Consider the following 27,292-nt stretch of genomic DNA (forward strand, 5'->3'; position numbering starts at 1 on the left):
CAGTGTTTCGAAATCGGCCATCAATATATAAGTCGTTATTTTGTTTTTTTTGGCACACCAAAAATATTCTCGTCGCTTTATAATATTAATATTGAGCCACTGTACTCACATGAACTGATTTAAATATGTTTTTAGTACCTTTATTGATCTTGAGAGAGGAAATGTCTGGCTGTGCAGGCTTCACTGAGCCATCGGATTTCAATAAAAATATCTTAATTTGCGTTCTGAAGATTAACAAAGGTTTTACGGGTGTGGAACGACATGAGGGTGAGTAATTAATGACATTATTTTCATTTTTGGGTGAACTAACCCTTCAATGTCTTGGCTACACATCGCAATATGTCAGTGAAGTCTCAAATGCAAAAAAAGCCCCACATTTGGGCAATTCACCTCACTTCATTGTTAGTGAAATATCCATTATCACCTGCCCAGTGGTTTGGCATATCCATTTTAAAATCAGGTAGGCAGGCAATCAAGCGTCTTATGATATATATTTATTTTTTTTCCCAATTGAGCTGAATACTTGTAATATTATCTTAATATAACACAATCTCATTGTCATGTCTGTACATTCCATGCATTTACAGAGCTACTATCACACGCGGAGGGATAACGAGTATGTGCACTAGCGGCGGAGGGACACAGAGAGGCAGAGAGCGCGTCGGCTCTTCGCCTCACCGGCATCATTCAGCCAGAGACGCTTCATAATCCTCTGCGCTGCATATGCTCTTCTATCATTATATCAAAGGCAGCCACATGTGCTTTTAAAACCAATGCAGCCTGTCCCATTCTTTAAGTTTTTTATTCATGTAGAGCCCCTCTGATATATTATTATGCATGGTAACCTTATGTATACATTGATTTAATTTATAGACAGAGGGTCGTTCAAACGCCGCCCGTCGTTATCCGTTCAAGAGCTTCATTTTTTTCTTCTCTCCCGCTTGACTGAAACCAAGCGCAGTTGATAGACTGAAGAGACAGCGACTGACGGCTCCAAAATGGGGGTAAGAATGTATATTAAATGTTTGCACATTCATGCACCTTCAGAATATTTCTGGATTATGGTAACATGTCTAGGCTATTTCATGTCAAATCGTTGCATTTAACAGGTGCATGTTTCTCAATTAACGTATTGCTTATTAATGACAATGCTGTAAATGATAAGCAAACATTTATCAGTTATTATGTGGGATTAACATAATTGACATTGGGAAAAAAAGCTGCACTATCGTTTGGCAATTGCGTCAAATCAGATGCTTCATTTTTGCACCATATCCGATGCGTCATGATGCGGTTAAAGGGAACAAATGAAGCATATTGGTGAATTTAAATGCACATATTGTCATATTATGTATATGCATCATTAATATTTAAGGCGTTTGGCATAGATAGGCTAGCTAAAAATTGGAATAGGCACTACTAGTCTCATTCGGTGCATAAGGCGCACCGAGTTAAACGCAAAAATGACATAAAATATCAAAATGAACTGTGATAACTAATATGTTTCAAATACATACATGTAAGGTAATCATAATAAAACATATTCAGTAGTAGCTACATTATATGATTAGGCTATAACGTTTCCGTTTGCGCCTCCGTTCTGTCAAACGTGACTGCGCGTCAGGAATGGCTATAACGTTGACGGCTGCAGTAATGACCGTTTGAGGTTAGTGATTCGGGATTACGAGTGTTTTTAAAACGACACCAGAAAACATTGCCATAGAGAGGTCAATTCTGTTAGCGAATTCAGGTAACATTGTAACTATACCTTTTGAAATCATAACCCGTCTATTTCATTTTAACGACGACAACAAACTTTACTAGCTAGGAAAGCGACATCTTAAATTAATTTGATTGATAGACTAGGTTTTTCTATCTGTAAGTCGTCTGTGAAGTCTGAGGAGAAATTCTGTCAGTCTCCTAAATGAAAGGCGTTAACCACGGATGGGTGGGGGAAGCGAATGCATTTGGGATGACTGCATCTGTTCTGACCCGTTTCAATAGTTTTCACAGCCAGCTATGCAACATTAAACTTGTGTATCACAATTATGACAGTAAATCTCAAAGCCGTACTGACCAGAAGATGCGCAGACAACTGCGTCAAAATGGATGATTCACGACAGAGGCGCGAATATATCGAACTCCTTGTCACACCAAACATCTCCTAAGATTGCTTTTTTTTTTGCGACCTTGCAATGAGCAGAACTGGGAATTCTTAATAAGATAGAGAATTCAATAAAATAGCCTACTCTCCTTCAAATTATACCTTTTATGGCACGAGATGTTTTGTATCTTGGTTTCTGTGTCGTTTTTACATGCTGATATCGGTCGTGATGCCCGGAGTGGGAACCGGGCTCGACGGTCCGTGACTGCGTCAAAGTGGAGGCTGATCAATGAGAGTGGAAATTCCCGAACAAGTACCGTGATTGGTCTGTGTACCGCCATGGAGAGAGGGCGGGGTTATTTTCACAGTCGCCGATGATTGATTGGTCTTGGGCCAATCAATCAATGCTTAGAGAATGCGTGATTGGCAAAATACGCGATGGCGAAGGCTGGAGCTTGAGAGGGTGGTGGGGATGGAGAATAAATTGAGCATGGAAAGTGAATGATGGGGTTACAGGAGGTGGTTACCTGGTGTCACCTTGAGAGAGGGAGTGAGTTTGTTGGGTGCTCAGGTGCTTGGGGATGTTGGCAATTTGTATCAGGTGAACGTTTTTTGCAGGGTGTTTGGAATTGCATACTTCTATTGCCTACTACTAGTGTATACAGTATAATGTGTGTACAGTATTCATTGTTGCATGCATAGAATACCTGTACACATCTTATAATTCGGCTATGTACACCTTTTTCTTATGTTAATACTTGTTGGCAGTTGTTTATATTTCCAGTCATTATGAATAAAAATATTAGGCAAATGAACAAAGATTATTACATTGATTTGGGCTATTGTCACTGATTTAAGTACATACAATAGTTAGGTAGGCCTATTATTATTCACTAATTTCTGTTCCTACAGCACTAAATGACATTCACTATAAGGAATGAGTGATTTTTAGACATAGCAACACTGCAAAATATAGTATCCCACAATGCAGTGTGCTCAACTTGCTCTTCTATTTCTAAACAGGAAGTACTAGCAACCAAAATTTGATACACTTCTAAAAATAAAGGTTCCAAAAGGATGTTTTACACAGTGATGCCTGAATTTGAACTGTTTTCAGTGAAAACATTTTCACCATTTCAAGAATGTTTTTTCACTGTAAAGAACCTTTTGTGGAATGGAAAGTTTTTTAATGGATTTTTAAGTTTCTTAATGGAACCATCAATGCCAATAAATAACCTTTATTTTAAGAGTGTAACTTTAAACATTATTTGAGATTTTATACAATTTAAGGCATTTTAAAAAAAAAATATTACATTATTACCATATACTTTTATTTCAGAGATGATTATTGGATGTATTCAGTCATCATAAATTGTTTATGAATACTCCCTGAATTAATCATGCAATGTAACATTTGAAATGTTTGTAGCTGCATAATGCATTCTGTTTCACATGGTAGTTTAAAGAAAATGTAGGCAGCACATAATGTGGACTGCATAGTAAGCAGAATGATAATATTCCATTGTATCCAAGGTTTTGGGCACTGAAATAGTAACAGGATGGGCTGATACAGTAAGGGAATAAGGTGGGCAGGGCAGGAAAGGTGAACAATGGGGTAACAGCAGGTGGTTACCTGGTGTAACCTTGAGAACAGCAGTGAACCAGGAGGCTCAGGTGCTTGGGATTGTCTGCAATTAGTATGCCGTGAATGTTTCTTGGAGAGTGACTCTGCGATGCCCTTGGGAAATGCATCTAAAGACGCAAGTCTGTCTGAAGGCTTCAAGGGTACTGCAGATGATTAGGATGTTTAGAATTGCAAGAAAGTCATCTGCTATTGTCAAATGAAACATTTACACTGGAACTTATGTTTGAGCTTAATCTGTTTCTTTTGGTTTTAGTTTCCTAGAATTCCACTATATGGTGTTTTCTACCATTTTTTTTTGATAATATATCAGTTTGTTGTTGAGGTAAAGGTGGTTAAAATTGTTTAAATATCTATTTATATAGCTTCAAATGGATTTACATGTTGCTTGTTTGATAATTGTCTGTGCGTGAATGAGAAAGAGACTGGTGGTGAAATGTCTTCTAATAGATGGTTGTGTAATGGATGCCGTTCAATAGCTCATTCTCATTCTCAGTGATTTTGGATATGTATGTGCGCGAGTGCTTTCCACTACAGCATGCAATCAAGCCTTATTTTGTGTCAAAGCCCCAGGTCATATGAAGCAAAGCTAGCAGACACGCTATCGGTCAATTTGCCAGATGCCGACATGATGTCATATCCTGTGGGAACTTCAAGGTCAGCCAGCAAGCTTATTTGATTGGCTATCAAATGTCAATAGCAGGTTTTAATCAGTTTGTTCCACGTCAAGGTTGCTTTACGCTATATTTAGATTATCACTGTGACTATGATTGCATCAACAAACAGTCTGGGATGCTCTAAAATTAATACTGTATTATTATACATAATTTAAATTCTAATTACTTATGAGTTTTAGCCACAAGGACAGAACAAATAATAAAAAATAAAAAAAATTTCCCCTTTAAATTTATATCAAGGTTTATTTATAGAATTCACACTTAACATATTTAAAAGAGATAGACAATTGTCTGTTTAATAGCATATTAAAAACATGCAATTTGATCCTAAAATTAAATTGAAAATATTAAAATTATAGTTTGCATGAAGAAAATCATTTGTTGCATTGTGATTATTTTCATGAAGTTAAACACATTTATTATTATTCTCAATGATTTTTTTTTTTTTATAAATTCCCATTACTGCCATTTTTACTGTAAAAAAAATCAAACATGCAATGTTTTTTATTCAAATAAGCATATATGTATTACATATAAAATTATACTTTTTACATTGTGGTAATAAAACATTGGGGAGGGGGGTATGTTTATCATTATTATTATTATTATTATTATTATTATAAAAAATAATTTCACAATACAAAAATCATAATGTTCATGAAAACCGGTTCAATTCTTATAAAGAAAAACATTTTGATTTTGAGGTTATGATTAGGACAGGTTACATGAGTTTTATCCCAGTATTTTCAACACTTAAGCAAGGTTGTCTTAGCAAGTGTGTATGTGATATTTCACATACAGATCAGAGACACAATCACTTTAGAAATCCATTGCACACTAACTTAATAATTCTGTCTATGAATGCATGTACAATATGCTTAATTTCTGGTCATGACTCACCTCACTGACTTCCACAGAGTATGCATGGCTCCCTACACTGCTGAGATATCTACATCCATATACAGTACGCACAGTTGAATGAAACACCCATCGTTCTCTTACTACATTATTTAGCTTTCCTACTGCTACATGATAAATAGCTCTAACATTTAGTCATTTTAGCCTCAGCATTTTTATGTGGTTTCTTTTTTATTGGTGTCTTATGTGTAGCTATTAAGAAGCAAGGTTTCCGGAAAGAAAAACGAGGGCGTTTTATTAATTTACTACTGCATGTCTTCAAGGCCATTAAATGAAGCCTTGGAAAGAGATAGAGATGAGAGAGAGAGAGGTTTCACTGATGGCCTTGTTTCATCTGTGACTAAAGTTTTGTGATTTATTTTTTTATCATAATCATTTTTATATCCACTAGCTCCTAATGGAATAGTTCTCCAAAAAATTAATGTATTAAATGAATAATTTACTAATTTACCCTTATGTTGTTCTAAATCTGTAAGATTTTCTTGTGCGAACCACAAAAGGAGATGTTAGGCAGAATGTTCACACTGCTCTTTTACATACAATGAAAGTGAATTTGGATCAATGGCTGTCAAACTCCGAAAATGGCAAAATGCATCACAAAGGTGGTCCATACGAGTCATGAAAGTCTTCAGAAGCCTTACAATGGCTATGTATCAGTGATACCAAACATTTTTGGTTCTCTTGTGTCTTGTAACCGGTTGTGAAATGTCAAATTTGAATTTGCGTGTATTTACATAACACAAATGAGACTTGTTTCCATCCAAAAGTCTACTGTATAGTTTGACCGCAAAAAACTTGCAATACGTCTTAAGGCCCATTTATTATTTATTATATTTAAGATAAATATAGTTCTGTCATGAAACTCTAGATAGCACAGGCTGATAGGTCCTTAACTCAACCTTCTTGCAATCATATCATTCTCTATACGGCACTTGGTTAGCATTTGCCTTAGCAGTGCACTACTTTCAGAACCCTTCCTCTTCCCCAGCTCCACCTGTATAGATCTGCCACAGGTAATTCATGTAAGCTATTTTGTATAGCAGCAGTGTGTCTTACTTGCTCACAGCAGCTTGTTGTGTAATTACTGGCAGTAACAAGTCCCGTAGCAAAGCAGTAGCAGCAGCGTAGCAGATCTGTTTTGCCAAATATAGGCAAAATTAAATTATTAAACTGTTAAAGACCAAATATATCAACATTGTCATACACATTACCATGCCAAACACTTGTTGAGTTGTCATGACAGAACTATATTAGTGTCCATACCAGCGGTCCACACCAATATCATTCTGTTTATTCTAAGTATGCTGCAGTTTTGTCGTTTGCTGCTTTAAATGCTCGAGTTCTTTAAAATAGGATGGATTCTGATTCTGATCATTCATCAGCTGGAAAAAAATAATTCCGAAAGTGATCCCAATGATATTGTTTCTCAGTGCTGTTATCGTTGTAGTTGTGGTGGGGATTCTGCTATTCTTTTTAGAAGGATTTTTAGAATAACAAATTTATCGTTATCGTCCTTGGTGTGAACAGATCTTTGAGGACTATTTAAATAGTATTTTTGGATCATTTTGACTATGTATTTAAAAGTGAACATTATGTCAAATCATCTTCTTTTGTACACTGAAAAAAAATTGCCGTAGGATTAACTTTTTTACAATTTTTGCTTTTTACAAATAATTACAAAGAAACGGCAAATAACACATTGAATTAAACAACATTTTGAAGTTGAAAAACTGATTTAGTATTTTTTTTAAAAAACGTACTCCAGTAATTTTTTACAACTTCAAAAAATCATTTCTTAAAAATTATTTGGACAACATGTGGACAGAATTTTTATGAACTTTTAGTGAACTTTCATTAATATTAACATGATTGTCTCATATTTCAAGTCCTCATCCAGGCACATCTACGTTTAAGTCGTGGGTCTCTGAAAGAATGTAATCTTAATCAGCTCTGAGACAATACCCACTGGATTTACTTAAAGTGGAGCAGCTACAGTTCTCCTGAAGCTTTGACGATTACACATCCTATGGCACAGTGGCCAATGGGCTTTGACGTGAATGTGCACGTGTCCCACATCTGATCTCTGGGTCATAACTGAGTATGTAACTGTGACTGCACGCGTGCAAGTGTGCATGAGTGATGAAGAGAGAACTGCAAACAGTCAAATGGAGGATGTTTTATTAAAGGAATAAAGTGAGAACACAGTGTACCCAAGTAAGGCCGTGCTATCAAGTTGGTTAGACTACATTAGAGAGCAAACTCTGTAAACTAAGGGCATTAAAACAATAAATATACAAACACACAGTATATAATGTTATATATACAGTATATAATGCGATAGAATGTATGAAGAGGAGAAAAGGAGCGAGCGGGATTACGATTGTTCAGTAGGTTAATCCAGACTGTAGTAAACAGTCTTAATCCTACATTGCCGTCTCACCCAGAGGATATAAAGAGGGAATCCTTGACAGATGGTCAAACCGTTTCAACACACTGCCACAAGGGTGCTACAATTTTGGCCTTTTTGCTATTTGTAGTGTTTTGGGTTTATTTTTTATCCTTTCTAGTGCTTTTTTTAAAAAAAACAAAGCAAGTCTGTTGAACAATATGATGTATTTCATGCTGTATTTCATTTAAAAAAAATTGTTAAAGAGTTGTTTCATCATCATTTTAGGGATCTTTTTAGGGATTGGAATTCTTTTCCCCTATTTTATTAATACTATAATATACTTTCTAAATAATATTAGTTATCCCTTACGATGAACATAAGATGTTTCAAATAAAAAATAATAGTTGCTAATAAATTCTATTTTTTTAATCATCATTTTGTATTTGTAATCCTATTTTATCTTAGAATATATATATATATATATATATATATATATATATATATATATATATATATATATATATATATTCTAAGATAAAATAGAAATATAAATTAAAATCATTCATTTAAATATGAATAGTTTTTAAAATTGAATAGTTTAGACTTAATTGAAGGTAAGCCTTTTAATAAACACTTGTTTGTTTTTATTAATTTTGTCTGTTTTTAGAAAATATATTTATATTCTGTTAACTTTCTATAGCATTTTTTAATGTATAGTTGAACCTTATAATCTGAACCTTATAATAAACAAATGACAAATAAAAGCTGTATATATATATATATATATATATATATATATATATATATATATATATATATATATATATATATATATATATATATATGTGTATATGTATATATTATAAACTATTCTTTCCTTTAATATTTAATATTTTTTAGAAAATAATATTATCATCCAACCTTTACATCAGAAACGTTTATGGGTACATTTTATGCATTGCGTTTTAACATTAAAGGGATAGTTCACCCAAAAATGAAAATTTGAGGTTTATCTGCTTACCCCCAGGGCATCCAAGATGTAGATGACTTTTTTTCTTTTTTTCAGTCGAACGCAAATTATGATTTTTAACTGCAACCACTGCCGTCTGTCAGTCAAATAATAGCAGTGATTGGGAACTTGAACAATAAGAGTCGAAAAAACTTCCGTAGACAAATCCAAACTAAACCCTGCGGCTCGTGACGGCACATTGATGTCCTAAGACACGAAACGATCGGTTTGTGCGAGAAACCGAACAGTATTTATATAATTTTTTACCTCTAATACACCACTAATGCACTATGTCCAACTTCGTTCAGCTTCCGGCTAGTGAGGTCGGATCGCGCTCTGACAACGGAAGTGATGTCTCGCGCTCATTGAAGTATATGGGCGAGACATCACTTCCGTCACCAGAACGCGTTTTTTGACCTCACTAACTGGAAGCTGAACGAAGTTGGACAAAGTGGTGTATTAGAGGTAAAAATTATATAAATAATGTTCGGTTTCTTGCACAAACCGATCGTTTTGTGTTCTCGTGTCTTAAAACCGCAGGTTTTAATTTTGATTTGTCTAAGCAAGTTTTATTTACTGTTATAGTTGAAGTTCCCATCTACTGCTATTATTTGACTGACAGACGGCAGCGGTTGCAGTTAAAAATCATAATTTGCATTCGACTGAAGAAAAAAAGTCACCTACATCTTGGATGCACTGGGGGTAAGCAGATAAACATCAAATTTTCATTTTTGGGTGAACTATCCCTTTAAGGCAAGCTGGTGTGCTGTAATGGTGGATTTAACCATAATGCCGCCTGGTTGTGCATGCAAGCTAAAATAGGTCACAGAAGCACACGTGGTAAATCAGGGGATGTCACATCAATGAAAACCCCTAATGTGGGTTTAAGCGCACTAGACCACTCTCAACGGCCCCCATGCTCATACCACCCCCACATTTCACATGGGGTTCCTGGTTAAGCTTCCGAGTTTCAAAGATAATCAGGATTGTGGATGAAGCATTATCTAGTTGGCATTTCCCCTCTCCCCCTCAGTCATGGGAAGAGTCAGTTCCTCAGTTCCTGGACCGTGTGTCTCTCGCAGTGCAGCAGAAGAGGCTGCAGCATGATGCCTAAATATGAGCCCATCTGTGTGTTCATTTTATTATATTGAGGTTTCAACTGGGACACTTTTCATTAAATTCGGCGATAGTTGCGATAGTCTTTTCTTCCCTATTGTGATGTATATCCGAGTGAAACTGTTTCTTGAATAAGGAAAAAATGTAGGGTGCGACTTAATTTTGTCCATTGTTTGGATCGTTGGATCCTTGTGGTTTGCTATCGGTCGATCTCAAGTGAGTTCCGCCTTTGTAAAGCTCGATATACTCATGGCAAAGTTCTTTTTGTTCTTCGCTTAGGGGTAAAATTACATTTGAAATACGTGACCAGTGGTATACTATTAGTGAACATCCCAACACTGCTGAAAGTGGCCTTTAGATGAATATGTAAATATGTGCTGCACGCTTTCCTTTCAACAACAAAATAAACGCACAGCTTGACAGTGGTGGGAAAACAGCAGTTAAGAAAGCATCTGATCATAGCGATGTTAATATGTTTGCACAAGCTCTGCAAATCAGCAGTCAAGTCACGTCTCGTTTATTTATATACCACTTTATACAATATATTGCTTTAAAGCGAACAGCTTTACAGTATTAAACATGAAAAACAGTAGGGCTGGGTAAAAAATATTGATTTCTCGATTTTAATCGATTCTAATTTTTATGAACCGATATCGATTCTTAAATCCCAAGAATCGATTAGTCTAGTCTGTTTTCAGTTGATGAATGAACAGAATATGTAGCGCCTCCCATCCAATAAATCGCAATAATCTTTGTGCTTTGTTACTTTTGATATGAAGCAAAGTCTCAGATTTCAAATGACGTCCATCTTGTTATGAGATTAAAAAAATAAATACCGTTTATTGTGACGTGACAGATCGCTTTAGTGCCTCAGTTAAAGAGAAGCGGCAGCACGGAGCGCAAGTGAATATAATAATTATAATAATAATACGTTTTATTTATATAGTGCCTTTTCAGAGCTCAAGGATGCTTTACAGTGTACAATTAAAGAAGAGATAATATGAGTAGACAATGATGAGAAACAATAATGGACAACCATTATAAACCTTGGCAGCCTGACTTATGTGGTGGAAATAAAAAGGATAGTTATTGTTTTGACTGCCATTGTAAGCTGATTTCATTCTAGGTGTAATTACGTAGCTGATCTAAACAAAAAAATGTTTTCCCTGCAGTATGGACGGTCGGACAGCTACCGCGTGGCGACCACGCAAGACAAAGATGAGAAGGAGTCCCCCAAGAAGGGAAAGGGAGGGAAAGACCTGGATGACCTGAAGAAAGAAGTACCACTGGTAAAACACATCAACACATATAAAACATCTTCATGTTCTTGTGTGTACTGTATATGGATATTTTGCAATACACTTCAAACATTTAATGCTTATACTCCAAGTATTTTATAGGCTTACTTATAAACAGTGACCTATAATGAATCATTTTATGCTCTACAAACTGATTCAGTTATGTCATTTTACCACACTGCTTCATAGGCGGAGTAGGCTAGTTCAGTGGCGCATACAGAAGTTTAATTACGCCATATTTTATTGATTTACAAAATACTATTTTGCCTTGAATCAAATGTTGCAAGGATGTGGTTTGTGGTCAGTTGGACTCTATAGCAATTCATTCTTTCTTTGTGCGGCTTTAGACTGTCTTTTTCTGTCTCCCCAGACAGAGCATAAGATGTCAATTGAAGAAGTATGCCGAAAATTCAACAGTGACATTGTACAGGTGAGTTTCGCACATCTGCAGTGAACAATTCGAACATAAAAAAAAAAAAAAAAAAGCCAGCTGTTTCTTATGATGGCATTGTAGAGCAACAGTAAAATAAATGTGAAAATCTAAAAATAGTATTACAAGAATACAGACTTTTTTGCTAGAATAAATGTATAGTTTTAAGAATAAAGTAACATTTTGGGCATAAAGTTGAAATTCTGAGAATGATGTCATAGTATTAAGAGATTAAAGTAGTAATATGAGAATCGTAAGGAAAGAAACATCAAAGTGAAGTGGAGTCGGCCACTGCTTACTATTTGATATTACAGAAAAGAGGCAATTTCCTGAATATCTGTCTTGTTCTTTCTCCTGAATAAATTCAATTTCCTTCATAACTGCTGCTATGTCTGGATACTAAAGATAATGCCTCAGAATCGATGCTGATGCCTCAAAAGACCAAGGATTTCTTTCTTGGTGAATCTTATCCAAGTATAACTGAACTAAATCCTCCATTACCTCACATATGAGGCTGCCCTGGCGCTCTATTCCTATTATTAATGTGATTTTTTTTTTTTCTCTCTTTCTAAATATTTCTACATTATTCACATAATCTTACATCATCTGTTTTCTGTTTTTTTGGGATGAAAAATTTAAATGAAAGTAGAAAATAAAATTTATAATACAGTCATTTACCCTTGCTCCATTCCAAACCTGTATGACTTTCTTTTGTAAAAAATATTTGTTGCGTACTATGTAAGTAAATGCAGTCCAACTTTTTTATTTTGACCCCATTTAGTTTTAAAATCTTTTTTTTTTTTTACATGTGGCCAAGTATGGTGACCCATACTCAGAATTTGTGCTCTGCATTTAACCCATCCAAGTGCACACACACAGCAGTGAACACACACCCAGAGCAGTGGGCTGCCATTGCTGCAGCACCTGGGGAGCAGTTGGGGGTAAGGTGCCTTGCTCAAGGGTCTCACCTCAGTCGTGGTATTGAGGATGGGGACCTGAGACTCTAACCCATGACCTTTGGGTTACAAGTCGGACTCTCTATCCATTAGGCCACGACTGCCCCAATTGGGTGAACTCTCCCGACTCTCCCTTTAGTCTTGTAGCATTTATTCTTTTAATGATACAACTTTATTCTCAGAATCATTCTTTTATTATTATTTTGATGTGGCACTAAAACGCAGTCATACTTTCAGTATGTACTGCAAAACAGTTAGATATAGCTTGTATTAACCCTATAAAGCCTACTGTATCACATTTGATATGCAAATTTATAAGGCCTCTAAATTAGGAACATGATCAAGTAAACTTAAAAATAACTTTTATATTATAAATGTTTTTTTTTTTTTTTTTAAGATGAACAGTTAGACATTTTTAGAAAAGCATGTTAAAATCAATTATGATACATCAGACTTCTGAGGAACATTTATATGTATTTATTTCTCTTAATTATCATTGTATTGTTTTGCCCCCACAATAAAAACTATAGAGCTTTGATAATGAAACTAAGCATTTTTTAAATATCATCTAACTAAGACATTATTGGAAGATACAGAGTGGCAATTGATATTTATATGCTTTTTAAGTTGTCTGATATACTGTTTGCATTACAAGCAACCAAATGTAACCTTTCTGGCTATATAAAGATCAGCAAGTGCACCAAATTGCACATATTTGCTCAGTTTGGACCTTTAAATAACCTTAATGAGCTTGTCTAAAGCACTACTTTTTTAGAGCAGGAACTGTGATCTCAACAAATCTCCTGACAGGGCCGCCATCGCCCCCTAGTGGCAATGCAGTAGTGTTTGAGGATGTGAACTCTTGAATCAGATTTGTTCTCACACTCTCTTGTCCTCTGAAGGGTCTGACCAATGCTAAGGCGGCAGAGTACCTCGCTCGTGATGGTCCCAACGCTCTCACCCCACCCCCCACCACCCCGGAGTGGGTCAAATTCTGTCGACAGCTCTTTGGAGGGTTCTCCATCTTGCTGTGGATCGGAGCCATCCTCTGCTTCCTGGCCTACGCCATCCAGGCCGCCACGGAGGACGAGCCTGCTGGAGACAATGTGAGAACTCGCACACACGCCTCACTGCTGTTTGGCGGGCGCACAAAATATGTAAAATGCTGTAGTCTGGATAAGACAATTCTTGCAAGTAGATAAGGCCATAATCTGTAATCTTTTTATTTGTAATCTAGGTATTGTGTTATTTTTGTTAATAATTCCATATTAAAACTGATCTATTTCTTTTCATAGTGTATTTGGCTTGGAGAAAAGCTATGGGCGTCAGAAAACATTTTGACTCTAATGTTTTCCATTTAGGTTTGTCACCTAAAGGGGTCAGAGAAATCAAGGTGTGACCTCTTGTGGATTTTCTAGTTTTATAACCTGTCATTTTGCTGTCTCTCTCTTCTCTGCAGTTGTATCTGGGGATCGTTCTGTCTGCTGTAGTCATCATCACCGGATGCTTCTCCTACTTCCAGGAGGCCAAGAGCTCAAAGATCATGGAGTCTTTCAAGAACATGGTTCCCCAGGTACACAAAATCACTTCCTCCAGCAGCCTTAATAATACCCTTAAGGTCATGATACATGGGGCAACTTTTTGAGCAGTGTTGTCGAGTGATGTTGCTTGGGCACTTTCCCATTGAGAATGGGCAACTGAATACTTAAGATCGAAATATGTTGCTAATAGTCAATGAGAAAATGCCCAAGCAACGACACTCGACAACATTGCTCAAAAAGTTGCCCCATGTATCATCACCTCTATGGCCAGATTTACTAACAGTATGCGCCAACACAAACACTCTATTGACATTAAAAAAACATTTTCGGGATTTACTAAAGACGTGCAGTGGAAAAATGAAAGCTGAAAAGGTGTGGAGACAGTTATTTTTTGTGGCTGATCTTTTTGCATGTTCATTTGTAGAAGTTTCCCTTTCAGATGCAAAATTTATGGGAGGAGAGTATTTAAATGAATCATGCAAGGTGATTTACTAAGGTTTATGCTAGTCAATTTACTGGTATTTACGCCATTATTTACCACCCAAAAAAGCAAGTCTTAAACCAGACACTAATTTGCACTGCTCTTGGTAGATTGTGTTGGTCATTATGGAAATTATCTGACTGCGTCTGCGTTCTTTCATTTGTCCGTCGTCAGTAGAAGACATGCAGAACTTTCCACTCCCATCTGCGCTTTTTTTGCCCTGTTTAGTAAATCTGGCCCTTAGATCTGATTTTATTCCTAAACTGAGTCCTAATCCTACTTTATCCAAATGATAATTCAAAAGTGCCAACTGTCACACTGCATATTTCTAGTTGAGCTTCTCAACTTGAAAATAACAGTCTGGGTGGATCAAAAGGAGAATGAGGTGCAATATACTCAAATAACCAATATAGTCCAATAATCTTAATCCCTGTTTGCCTCTCCGGTCATAATCCTAATTATTATCTCCTACCACAGAGTCTCTGAAGCCTCTAGGCTGTATTAATGCTCTTCTAATCTCTCCTTTGGCCTTAGAGTCATTAGAGGTTGAAATTGATGTGTATGTTTGTGTGTGTGTGTGTGTGGTCCACAGCAAGCTTTAGTGATCCGTGAAGGTGAGAAGCTTCAGATTAACGCTGAGGAGGTGGTGGCTGGTGATCTGGTGGAGGTGAAGGGAGGAGACAGGATCCCTGCTGACCTCAGGATCATCTCTGCTCACGGCTGCAAGGTATCTATACAAACAGGGATGGAAATATTTACTATGAACACTTGCAATCTTTTTCTTGCACCTGTATGTGGTCTACAGTAGAGATATTGCGATACAGAGATGTATGTATATTGCATTAATAGTTAATATAAACTCTGACCACCCCACTGGCCCCCCGATGCACCAAGCCCATGTTGATTGTTTAGACTTAAAGGGTTAGATCACCCAAAAATGAAAATTCTGTCACTAATTACTCGCCCTTGTGTCGTTCTACACCCGTAAGACCTTCATTCATCTTCGGAACACATATTAAGATTTTTTGATAAAATCCGATGGCTCAGTGAGGCCTCCATTGACAGCAAGTTCATTTAGACTTTCAAACGCCCAGAAAAGTACTAAAGTTATATTTTAAACAGTTCATATGACTACAGTGGTTCAACCTTAATGTTATGAAGCGACAAAAAAACAAAATAACGACTTTATTCAACAATATCTAGTGATGGGCGATTTCAAACCACTGCTTCATGAAGCTTTGAAGCTTTAAGAATCTTTTGTTTTGAATCAGTGGTGTATCAATTGATCTCAAACTGCCAAAGTCATGTGATTTCAGTAAACGAGGCTTTGTTACATTACAAGTTTTTCAAAATTCCAATGGTTCATGTGACTTTGGCAGTGCTCCAAACCACTGTTTTGAAACAAATGAGAGCTTCAAAGCTTCATGAAGCGTTTTTTTGAAATCGCCCATCACTAGATATTGTTGAATAAAGTTGTTATTTTGTTTTTTGGCACACAAAAAGTATTCTCATCACTTCATAACATTAAGATTGAACCACTGTAGTCACATGGACTGTTTTAAATATGTCTTTAGTAACTTTCTGGGCATTGAAAGTGTTAATTAACTTGCTGTCAATGCAGAACCATCGAATTTTATCAAAAATATCTTAATTTGTGTTCCGAAGATTAACAAAAGTCTTACAGGTGTGGAACGACATGAGGGTCAGTAATAAATGACAGAATTTTCATTTTTGGGTGAACTAACCCTTTAAGTTCTACGATTATCAAACATGAACCAAAAATGAAAATTCTGTCATTAATCACTCACCCTCACGCAGTTCCACATCCGTAAGACCTCCGTTCATCTTCGGAACACAAATTAAGATATTTTAGTTGAAATTCGATGGCTCCGTGAGGCCTCCATAGGGAGCAATGGACATTTCCTCAAGATCCATTAATGTACTAAAAATATATTTAAATCAGTTCATGTGAGTACAGTGGTTCAATATTAATATTATAAAACCACGAGAATATTTTTGGTGCACCAAAAAAACAAAATAACGACTTATATAGTGATGGCCGATTTCAAAACACTGCTTCAGGAAGCATCGGATCATAAATGAATCGGTGTGTCGAATCTGCTGTTCGGAGCGCCAAAGTCACGTGATTTCAGCCGTTGGCAGTTTGACACGCGATCTGAACAGCAGATTCGATACACTGATTCATTTGTGCTCCGATGCTTCATGAAGCAGTGTTTTGAAAATCGGCCATCACTATATAAGTCGTTATTTTATTTTTTTTGGCGCACCAAAAATATTTTCGTCACTTTATAATATTAATATTGAACCACTGTACTCACATGAACTGATTTAAATATGTTTTTAGTACCTTTATGGATCTTGAGAGAGGAAATGTCATTGCTCCCTATGGAGGCCTCACGGAGCCATCGGATTTCAACTAAAATATCTTAATTTGTGTTCCGAAGATGAACGAAGGTTTTACAGGTGTGGAATGGCATGAGGGTATGTAATAAATGACATTATTTTCATTTTTGGGTGAACTAACCCTTTAAGTGCAATGTGAGTGCAGGCCAGGAGGTGAATGGGGAAGGGGGACAAACGTGCCAGGGCAAGGTACAAGGCAACCTAGTGTGAGTACACCCTAAATGAATATATATTATAATTCTTCAGGTTGACAACTCCTCCCTGACCGGCGAATCAGAGCCCCAGACCAGGTCACCTGACTGCACCCATGATAACCCTCTGGAAACCCGTAACATCGCCTTCTTCTCCACCAACTGTGTTGAGGGTACGGTTGCCATAGCAGCTGCATTACTGCTCCATTTTCTCCCCCATTCTGTCTCTCTCACTCTATTATTTCATTTCCTGTTTTTTATGAACTCATCTTCTCCCATCGATTTTTGCTTTTTCATTTCACTCTTTTTCTCGTCTCTTTATTATTTTTTTCTGGTCGTTTTTGCCAAGAACAGGCATAGAGGAAAGATGTTGTCATGACAACAACCTCTCACTTTTGCTCCCCATCTTGCCACTCGTTAACTGCCCACACGATTGCTCACACCCTCTTGTTTTTCACATTTTTCTTTCTATGTCACTCATATGGCTTCGTTTTGAAGATGAGACACTAATCAATTCAGATTCAACTGAATAAATGAATAATATGCAGACATATTCTTCTCTTATCTGTAAATGAAGTTTCACCAGTTGCTTCACAGGTTTTCATCTTCAGAATGATGATTAATATTCCTTATAATAAATCCAACTGCTTTAATGAAAGCTATTACATATACTGTATATAGGCCTAGTTCTCTCAGAAATGACCATGATTTCCCTCTCAGTCAGTGTTAGTGCAGTATAAATGTGTCAGCACTTCAGTCAGTCGTGTAATGCTGTTGTTTTGATAGGTCAACAGATGTTGCATATGTCCACTGCTCAGTGTGCTGTCAGCAGGGTGTCAGTGTTTCGTGATCTTATGATGTCCTTCCTTTAGATTCAGGCTCAGCTCCAGGGTGACACTCTCCTGCCACCATGTGGTGGATTAGAGGATTACACAATATGATTATGAGGTTTCTAGTGTGTTGCACAGAACTCATGAAAAAAAGACATCAAACCAGTGTCATACTGGATATTTTTACTGAGGGGAAAAAAACAAACAAAATAAGATTAAAATTAAATAATATTTAGTGTTTTTTATTAAAGAGATTTATTTTGCCAAAGCTAACATCATGTAGTTGTGGTCCTTAAATAAAAATTATTTTCACTTCTGTTTGGTGCCAGTTTTAGTGTTTGTTTGTTTGTTTGTTTTACAATAATTTTATTCAGCAGTAATGCATTAAATTGATCAAATGTGACTGTAAATACTACGGAGCCCCTAAAGGGACATGGTGGTAGAAAAAAAAAAGGGAAGGAAAGAAATTTTACGTGGTGGTGGAAAAAAATTTGGGATGGGAGGAATTTTTTTATTTTTTTATTTTGCGCTCCCTCGCAAAGATTGCGCTCCCTCGCAAAGATGTTTTGCGTTCCCTCGCAAAGATGTTTTGCGTTCCCTCGCAAAGTTATAATCGTTCCCTTGCTGTGAGCTCGGACGAACACTTCCTCTTTAATGTCCCGCTGGCTGGCAGTAGTGTTTCAGTTAGTAACATAAGTTAATAATGCACACAAATAATGCGCAGCTCATAGAGTTTGAACTTGTTGGACTCAAAAATGAAGAAAAGTCAGTGCTTATATTAAGCAGTTCAGTTGGCAATATATTCACAGATTCGAGCTTCTCGGATTAATAACTCGTGTGCTAAACGTTATTAAAACACAAATGCAGCTACTTCCAATCATAGTAACCAAGACGACAAGCTACAACAACCCAATTTTCCTCAAATGTGTTTTATAATAAATTGGTTTCTATGAGCAGGCAGCGGAGATACACGCCTGAAGGGACCGTCTGAAAAGAGCAAAACCCGAAACCCTTTTGCTCATTTTATATTATGAAAAATACTCAGTAACGTCGCTGTAACACACTGTACTGTCACTGAATTCAGTTCATACTTCACTGCCCTCCTGCTGGTTATAGGTACACTTAGTTTGGCAAGTAGCACATAAAGCCTTCTTTACACAAATGATGTTGGTACACAGCTTACATTCTTACAACAGCTTTTGCATGATAATTGCTTACTGGATTTGATGGCATTACAATTTATTTAATATTTTTACCAATAACAGTGTAGTTATTATTATTTTATTTTATTTAATAATTATAATCATAAACGTTATGCTTTTTAAAAAAAATCTAACTAAGTGTTGGGTTTTGCACTTTTCAGACGGTCCCTTCAGACATGTCTCTCCGCTGCCTGCTCATAGAGACATTTATTATAAAGCACATTTGAGGAAAATTGGGTTGTTGTAGCTTGTTGTCTTGGTTACTATGATTGGAAGTAGCTGCATTTGTGTTTTAACAACATTTAGCTCACGAGTTATTAATCCGAGAAGCTTGAATCTGTATATATTTTGCCAACTGAACTGCTTGACATAAGCACTGACTGCATTTCTTCATTTTTGAGTCCAAGTTCAAACTCTATGAGCCGCACATTATTTGTGTGCATTATTAACGTATGTTACTAACTGAAACACTACTGCCAGCCAGCGGGACATTAAAGAGGAAGTGTTCGTCCGAGCTCACAGCAAGGGAACGATTATAACTTTGCGAGGGAACGCAAAACATCTTTGCGAGGGAACGGAAAATATATAAAAAAAAATAATTCCTCCCATCCCAAATTTTTTTCCACCACCATGTAAAATTTCCTTCCTTCCCATTTTTGGTTTTTTACCACCATGTCCCTTTAGGGGCTCCGTAAAATACATTTATAATGTTTCTATTTCAAATAAATGCAGTCCTTTAAACTTTATATTAATCAAAGAATCCTAAAAAATAAATGTATCACAGTTTCCACAAAAATAATGTTTTAAACACTGATAATAATAAGAAATGTGAAATTAAGATGTGAAAATAAAAAAATTGGAAATAAGAAATAAGATATTTGAGCAGCAAATCATCATATTAGAATGATTTCTGAAAGATCATGTGACACTGAAGACTGGAGTAATGATGCTGAAAATTTTTTTATTTTAATTTATTTCACAATAGTACTGTTTTTACTATATTTTGATCAAATAAATGCAGAACTAGTGAGCATAAGAGACTTCTTTCAAAAACTTAAAAAAAGTCTCACTAACCCAATAATGATGTATTTATAATATATAATTTGTATGAGGCAAAGTTAATTTAAGCCTTTTTTAAGATTTTCGCGATTTTATTAATATTAAAATTCCATCAAATTGAATTGAATAATCCTTACATATTTCAATTAAATAATTGATTAAGGATTATTAAATTCAGTTTGATGGAATTTAATTAAATTAATTAAATTTAGTACATCTTAAAAAAAAGCTTCAATTTTTTTTTCGAGTGTAATTTAATTTGCCCAATAATTGTAACAGTATCTGGTATAATTTATGTACACCTAGCACCAAACAATTCAACAGCATAACAGGTGGTCTGGAATACTTGATACTGATTGGTCAATCATGATATTCAGTGGTCAGATATTTTATCACTCTACACTCTCTTTCTTCTGATGTAATAAAATAATTTCAAACCAAATCAATATTTCCTTTTCTTTTTTCCTTACATATTTGGCAAGTAGCCATGTAATTAGTGGAATAATGTCAGCTGATCAATATAACAAAATAAATGACAGGTTGATTAGGTCACTGGCCAGAATGGGCCATTAAAAGTCCCTATTTTCTCTTCTCTGTCAGGTACTGCTCGTGGTATTGTCGTTTGCACCGGTGACCGCACTGTCATGGGCCGTATTGCTACTCTGACCTCCGGCCTGGAGACTGGAAAGACACCCATCGCCAAGGAGATCGAGCACTTCATCCAGATTATCACCGGTGTGGCTGTCTTCCTGGGCGTGAGCTTCTTCATCCTGTCAATCATCCTGGGCTACACCTGGTTGGAGGCCGTCATCTTCCTCATCGGAATCATCGTCGCCAACGTGCCCGAGGGTCTGCTGGCCACTGTCACTGTGAGGATCCCTGGTTTTTCCCCTCTCTTTCTCTATGTTAGGATTTTGTAGTGTGTATTGGTATATCTGCTAGTGTTTAAATGTCTTTCTGTGACACATGTTTGCCATTTTTCAGTATAATTAATGTGTGTTTGTCATCTTCTTTGGTTTGGTATCTCATGGCTATGTTCAGAATGGAATACTAACATACTAAACAGTATGTACTAGTGTTGACAAAAGTACCAACTTTAGTAGCAAGTCGGTACTGAAATTGCAAAAATGTGACCAGCATTTCCCTCTAGCATTTTGAGCCCTGTTGAGCAGATTCTTAAACACTTCTGATTGGCCATTGTGTTCACGAGCTCAACAGATATGTCTGTGATTGGATACAATGATCAATGCTTCAAAAGCATGTTGTAAATAGACATCTTTGACGTTCTTTACCGAACGACAGTGGTCCGCTGATAGACGCCTGCTTTCAAACGCTCCCGTGTGTATCTGTCGTATCTCCATATTTCAAAAGGCTTTCAAACCCTTATGTGTGCTTTCAAATGCCCCCGTGTGTTGATCATTGTAGCCAATCACAGACATATCTGTTGAGCTCGTGAACACAATGACCAATCAGAGGTGTTTAAGAATCTGCTCAACAGCACTCGAAATGCTAGTGGAAAATGCTGGTATCGTCACATTTTTTAAATTTCAGTACCGACTTGGTACCGAAATCTGTACTTTTGACAACTCTAGTATATACTGCATACCGCCTACTGAGTATGTGAAATATTAGGTGAAACAGTACATTTCAAACAGTAGTGTGCTGCATTGTATTCACACTATTTGCATAATTAATTCAACAAGTGCTGTCTCATAAGTCAGTAAATAAACTTATGTACTGTTCAAAAGTTTGGGTCAGTAAGATTATTTTTGGAAAGACTTTTATTCAGCAAGGATGCAATAAATTAAATAAAAAATATATTAAAAACTGTAATTTTCATAATATTTCAATACAGCCTTGGTGAGCATACTGTAAGAAACTTCTTTCAAGAACTTTAAGAATCGATCCCAAAGTTTTGAACAGTAGTATATTTTATGTAAGAAAATATAAAAAATATTGGCAGTCCATGTTTAATATTTCACTTTACATCGCAGTGGAAATGGAGCAAATGTCAAGTAATGCACTGCATTGTGGGCTACAGTATCCCATGAAGTGTGCTTTGTTGTAGAATACACATTTTGTGCATGTTCAATAATATAGACTAAAAATAGTAAGTGAATTTTGGTTCCGTTTAGTTTCATATTTACAGTACTGGTCAGGTCAGATCAGATAACAGGGTTCAGTTCTCTAGTTTTAAATATTAATAGTGTGCCATTCCGAAAATATTCCATGAGATTATACACTGGCCAGCCAAAAAAAAAAAAAAACTGTTTGGATTTAAATAGTAGACTTTACAGAGTGCTCGAGTGCATTTTCAATACAAGATCTTGACCAAAAAATGATGCACATCTTGATGGAAATAACATCACAACATTTATTTCTATCAAGAGGTGCATCATTTTTGGCTCAAGATCTTGTATTGACAATGCAAGAGTTGAGCACTCTGTAAAGTCTCCTCCAGCACGTCCCAAAGACTTTCAATGAATTTAAGGTCTGGACTCAGAGGTGCCAATTCATGTGTGACAATGATTCTTCATGCTCCCTCCCAACAATTCTTTCACAATTTGAGCCTGATGAATCTTGACATTGTCATTCTGGAATATGGCCATGATTCATCTTCTGTTCATACATGGTTGTTTTAGAAATGAAAAGCTACACAATCCATCATTTAGGGTTAGAAAGACTGTTGCCAAACAGATAACATGATACATAATAATCACTGTAATAATGATCCCATCTTATAAACATTTGTCTATTTAAATCCAAACAGCAACCTTTTTTTTTGGCTGGGTAGTGTGTTTGGACAATATAAGCTGTGTATTTGTGTATTCGTTGTCTGTCCGTTTATTCTATTCAATCCTTTAATTCCATCTGTTTGCGTCTTTGGTTCATTTCTTTTGTTGTTTAGTGTAACTCTTTACAGTGTTAGTGAAGTGTTGTGGCTCCTCATCTGTGATTGTGTGATGTCAGTAAACGCTTGAGTAGTGTTATATATCATTGTGTGTTCTTGAACTGTATTCCCTCTCTCTAATCCTTCATAACTCTTCGTGATTCTATCGCTGTCTCTCTCTCTCCCACTCTCTGTCTCTTTCTTTCTTTTTCTTTCCTCTGTTCTTTTACAGACTCTCACTGTTGAAAGCCTAGGTCAATATGAAAATCTGAAAAAGTATTATTCTGTGGTATCTCTAGTTGCCTGTGTAAGCTAGTGGCTGCCACATAGAGACTGCCACTCTGAGACGGGGCTCTCACGGTGCTGTGCTCGGCTGTGCATTGGGCTCTGGCTGCGGTGCACAACTCGGCCTGAAACATACTCTACGCAGACGTCATACTCAGTTTTGTGCATCTTTACATTCCAAAATGTGTCAGAATGCAATTCTTAATGTAACGCAAATATGCATTGGCTGTGCATGGCCTACACTGACACTGAGGACATTTGTAATTTTTGCATTAATTATATATATTTACTTTATTTTTTTGACTGTAATGTTGTTAGTTTTTGGGATCAAACTGGCAAATTATTATTAATTTATATATTATAAACTACATTATTAGAGCAAATGTTAATTATACTTTAGCATTAAAACACATCATTTTATTTCAGGTAAAAAAAAACAAACAAACAAACAAAAAAACATTAAAAGGATAGTTGATGATGATGACAATTTTTATTTATTTTATTTTTTTGGGGGGGGGGGGGTGAACTATCCCTTTAAATTTATTGTTAACCTCTTTTTTTTTAGATACATTTTATGTCCATAAGAAGAATTTGCATGCTCCACTCCACTACCTGTTTTTTTTTTTTTTTTTTTGTATAGATTTTTAAAATGTTTATAAATAATAATAATAATAAAAAAGTCAAAGTTTTTGTAAAATACTACAATAATATGTTTTCCCATGCAGCATTTTTACTATAACCTAAAATTAGAGATGCACCAAAATATCAGCCAATAATCGGATTCGGACGAAAAAAGCAAATTTTCACACTGTCGGCTATCAGCCAATAGTTTAAAAACAGCCAATAGTCATGGCCAATATATCCTGTCCATCAAAAAAGGGCAGCAAAATGCACTGCATTTGGGCTTTGTGTAAAGAAAATGCTAAGAAACCAGTTCTGATGTTCAATATTATTAGTAATTATATGAATTGAAAACAATCATAAAGTTAAGAAATATTAATTTAATCTTCAGAATTTAGTTAATATTTGTTAATATTAATTTGAGTAATGTGTTTGTTTATAACTGATACCAGTTACTCTGAAACAAGTTGATGAAATGGAGAGAATAAAGTTTTTATTTGCATTTCTTTCAAAATATAATAATTTTAAAATGTAATGATTAATTATTGAAATTATTGAAATTATCATTAATTTAATTTGAAAGAAGGTATGAAAGGCAGAACCCCCAAACTATCGGTATCATTATCAGTATTGTCAGATATCACTCTGAATAATTGGCTATCAGTATCGGTGGAGAAATTTAGTTTCGGTGCATCTCTTAAAATAATTTTTTTCTATTTTAATAAATTGTAAAATGTAATTTATTCCTGTTATGGCAAAGCTGAATTTTCAGCATCATTACTCCAGTCTTCAGTGTCACACGATCCTTTAGAAATCATTTTAATATGATTATTTGGTGCTCAAGAAACATTTCTGATTATTATCAATGCTAAAAACAGTTGTGCTGCCCTTTATAACTTCTGTAACTTAATCTTGATTTTTGGTTTTATGCAAAGTGCAAAGCTATGTCAGATGCTGGAAAATTATTCAAATGATTTCAAAGTTTTTAAATAAAATTTTGATTGATTTTTATTTCAATTTACACACTCTATTTTCTATAGTTGAACCAAACTCGTCTGTCACAGGTCAGATCATAGTCTAAAAAGACAAAAAATACAGTTACTGCATTTTGCATGTTCACGGCAGATAACTGTTCACCTCAGAAAATAAGCTGTGGTCTGCACATATGTTTTTTCTCACTACAAGTGAACCCTTTTTTAACAATCTGAATTGGGTGATTTTTTTTCCCATGCTTTGGATGATGAGGGCATGTCATACCTGTTCAAATTTGACTGGCTCCTACCAAGTAACAGATGAATTTGTGCCAATCTACCTTAGATTTTTGTCATGTAGGGTATGTTTCTGACCACTCTGCTTTCCCTATCTGTGCTGTGCTTGCTTTGCTCCTCAGAGCTTCTTTTTGATTTAACACTGTTCTATTAATGCACGATGTTGCATTGTGCCACACTAGGAAAAAATGTAATATCACTAAAAAATCTGTTCGGTTCTCTTTCTCTCCACCTCCATTTCCTTTTAACTTCTGCCTCAACCACTCTCCCTTTTGCTCTGTTGTTCTGGTCCTCTGTTTCCGTTCCTCTCTTTCTATCTGTCTGTTTCCATCTCTCAGGTGTGTCTGACCCTCACGGCCAAGCGCATGGCCCGTAAGAACTGCCTGGTGAAGAATCTGGAGGCTGTGGAGACTCTGGGATCCACCTCCACCATCTGCTCTGATAAAACCGGCACCCTGACGCAGAACCGCATGACTGTCGCCCACATGTGGTTCGACAATCAGATCCATGAGGCGGACACCACTGAAGATCAGTCTGGTAAGATGCTAGAGAATAGCATAGATAGATAGATCTGGTTTGTTTCTAGGCTCTAGACAGATACTATATTGATCCCCTGTGTGATCTTTACTAGGTGCGTCCTTTGATAAGAGCTCTGGGACGTGGTTGGCTCTGGCCCGTGTGGCAGCTCTCTGTAACAGAGCCGTGTTTAAGGCGGGGCAGGAGTCTCTGCCGATCCTGAAGCGTGATGTTGCAGGTGACGCCTCTGAATCGGCTCTTCTTAAGTGCATCGAGCTCTCCTGTGGGTCCGTGAAAGCTATGAGAGAAAAGAACAAAAAAGTGGCTGAAATTCCCTTCAACTCCACCAACAAATACCAGGTTTGTTTACTGTTTTGTATCCAGTGTGACTGGATTTACGAATTAATTGTAAGTCCAGCAACCGTTATCTTGGTATATATATATATATATATATATATATATATATATTATATATATATATATATATGTATATACAGTGGTGGCCAAAATGATTTTTTAAAAGAAGTCTCTTCTGCTCACCAAGGCTTAGTTTATTTGATCCAAAAAACAGTAAAAACAGTAATATTGTGAAATATTTTTACAATTTAAAATAAGTGTTTTCTATTTGAATATATTGTAAACTGTAATTTATTTCTGTGATGCAAAGCTGAATTTTCAGCATCATTACTCCAGTCTTCAGTGTCACATGATCCTTCAGAAATCATTCTGATATGCCAATTTGCTGATCAAGAAACATTTATTATTATTATCAATGTTGAAAACAGTTGTGTACAATTTCTTTTCAGGATTATTTGATGAATAGAAAGTAAAAAAAAAAACAGCATTTATCTGAAATGGAAAGCTTTTGTAACATTATAAATGTCTTTACTGTCACTTTTGATCAATTTAATGCATCCTTGCTGAAAAAAAGTATTAATTTCTTTAATTTTTTTCAAAAAAAGAAAAAGAAACTCGTACTGATCCCAAACTTTTGAAAGGTAGTGATAATGTTTGAAAAGCGTTCTATTTCAGTTTTTGTTAAATGAATGAATGATCCTTTCAGAATGATTTCTGAAGGGTCATGTGACACTGAAGACTAGAGTAATGATGCTCAAAATTCAGCTTTACCAACACAAATAAATTGCATTTTAAAATATATTCTAATAGAAAACAGATATTTTAAATTGCCTCACAATATTACTGTTTATGCTGTATTTTGTATCAAATAAATGAAGCCTTGGTGAGCAGAAGAGACTTCTTTTAAAAGATAAAAAAGAAGATATATTAGGGCTGTACATTTAACACATTAATTAGATTAATTAATTACAGTAAAAAATAAAGAATTAAATTTTGAACGCAATATTTAACGCACTAACACACTTCTGTTTTGTTAGATTTTTATATAAAATATTTATATGTATAAATAATATAAATTATATAAATAT

At 35.7% G+C, this 27,292-nt stretch overlaps 1 protein-coding gene across 2 annotated transcripts in view; it reads left to right on the forward strand.

Moving 5' to 3' along the window:
• Positions 1 to 693: 693 nt before the first annotated feature.
• Positions 694 to 27,292, forward strand: part of atp1a3a (ATPase Na+/K+ transporting subunit alpha 3a) — a 36,671-nt gene continuing 10,072 nt past the window's right edge. The window contains exons 1-11 of one of the 2 annotated variants that reach the window (XM_067412402.1): positions 694 to 840; positions 962 to 1,004; positions 11,028 to 11,144; positions 11,524 to 11,583; positions 13,442 to 13,645; positions 13,999 to 14,112; positions 15,154 to 15,288; positions 17,232 to 17,349; positions 20,868 to 21,136; positions 25,670 to 25,868; positions 25,963 to 26,207. In XM_067412402.1, the coding sequence (XP_067268503.1) occupies positions 999 to 1,004; positions 11,028 to 11,144; positions 11,524 to 11,583; positions 13,442 to 13,645; positions 13,999 to 14,112; positions 15,154 to 15,288; positions 17,232 to 17,349; positions 20,868 to 21,136; positions 25,670 to 25,868; positions 25,963 to 26,207 (1,467 nt within the window). In that variant the 5' untranslated portion in view covers positions 694 to 840; positions 962 to 998. Of the gene's footprint in view, positions 1,005 to 11,027; positions 11,145 to 11,523; positions 11,584 to 13,441; positions 13,646 to 13,998; positions 14,113 to 15,153; positions 15,289 to 17,231; positions 17,350 to 20,867; positions 21,137 to 25,669; positions 25,869 to 25,962; positions 26,208 to 27,292 lie in introns of both variants that reach the window. The other variant, XM_067412401.1, reaches the window with a different exon arrangement.

This window comes from Chanodichthys erythropterus, chromosome 15 (assembly GCF_024489055.1).
Source record: "Chanodichthys erythropterus isolate Z2021 chromosome 15, ASM2448905v1, whole genome shotgun sequence".
In the NCBI taxonomy this organism is placed as follows: Eukaryota; Metazoa; Chordata; class Actinopteri; order Cypriniformes; family Xenocyprididae; genus Chanodichthys; species Chanodichthys erythropterus.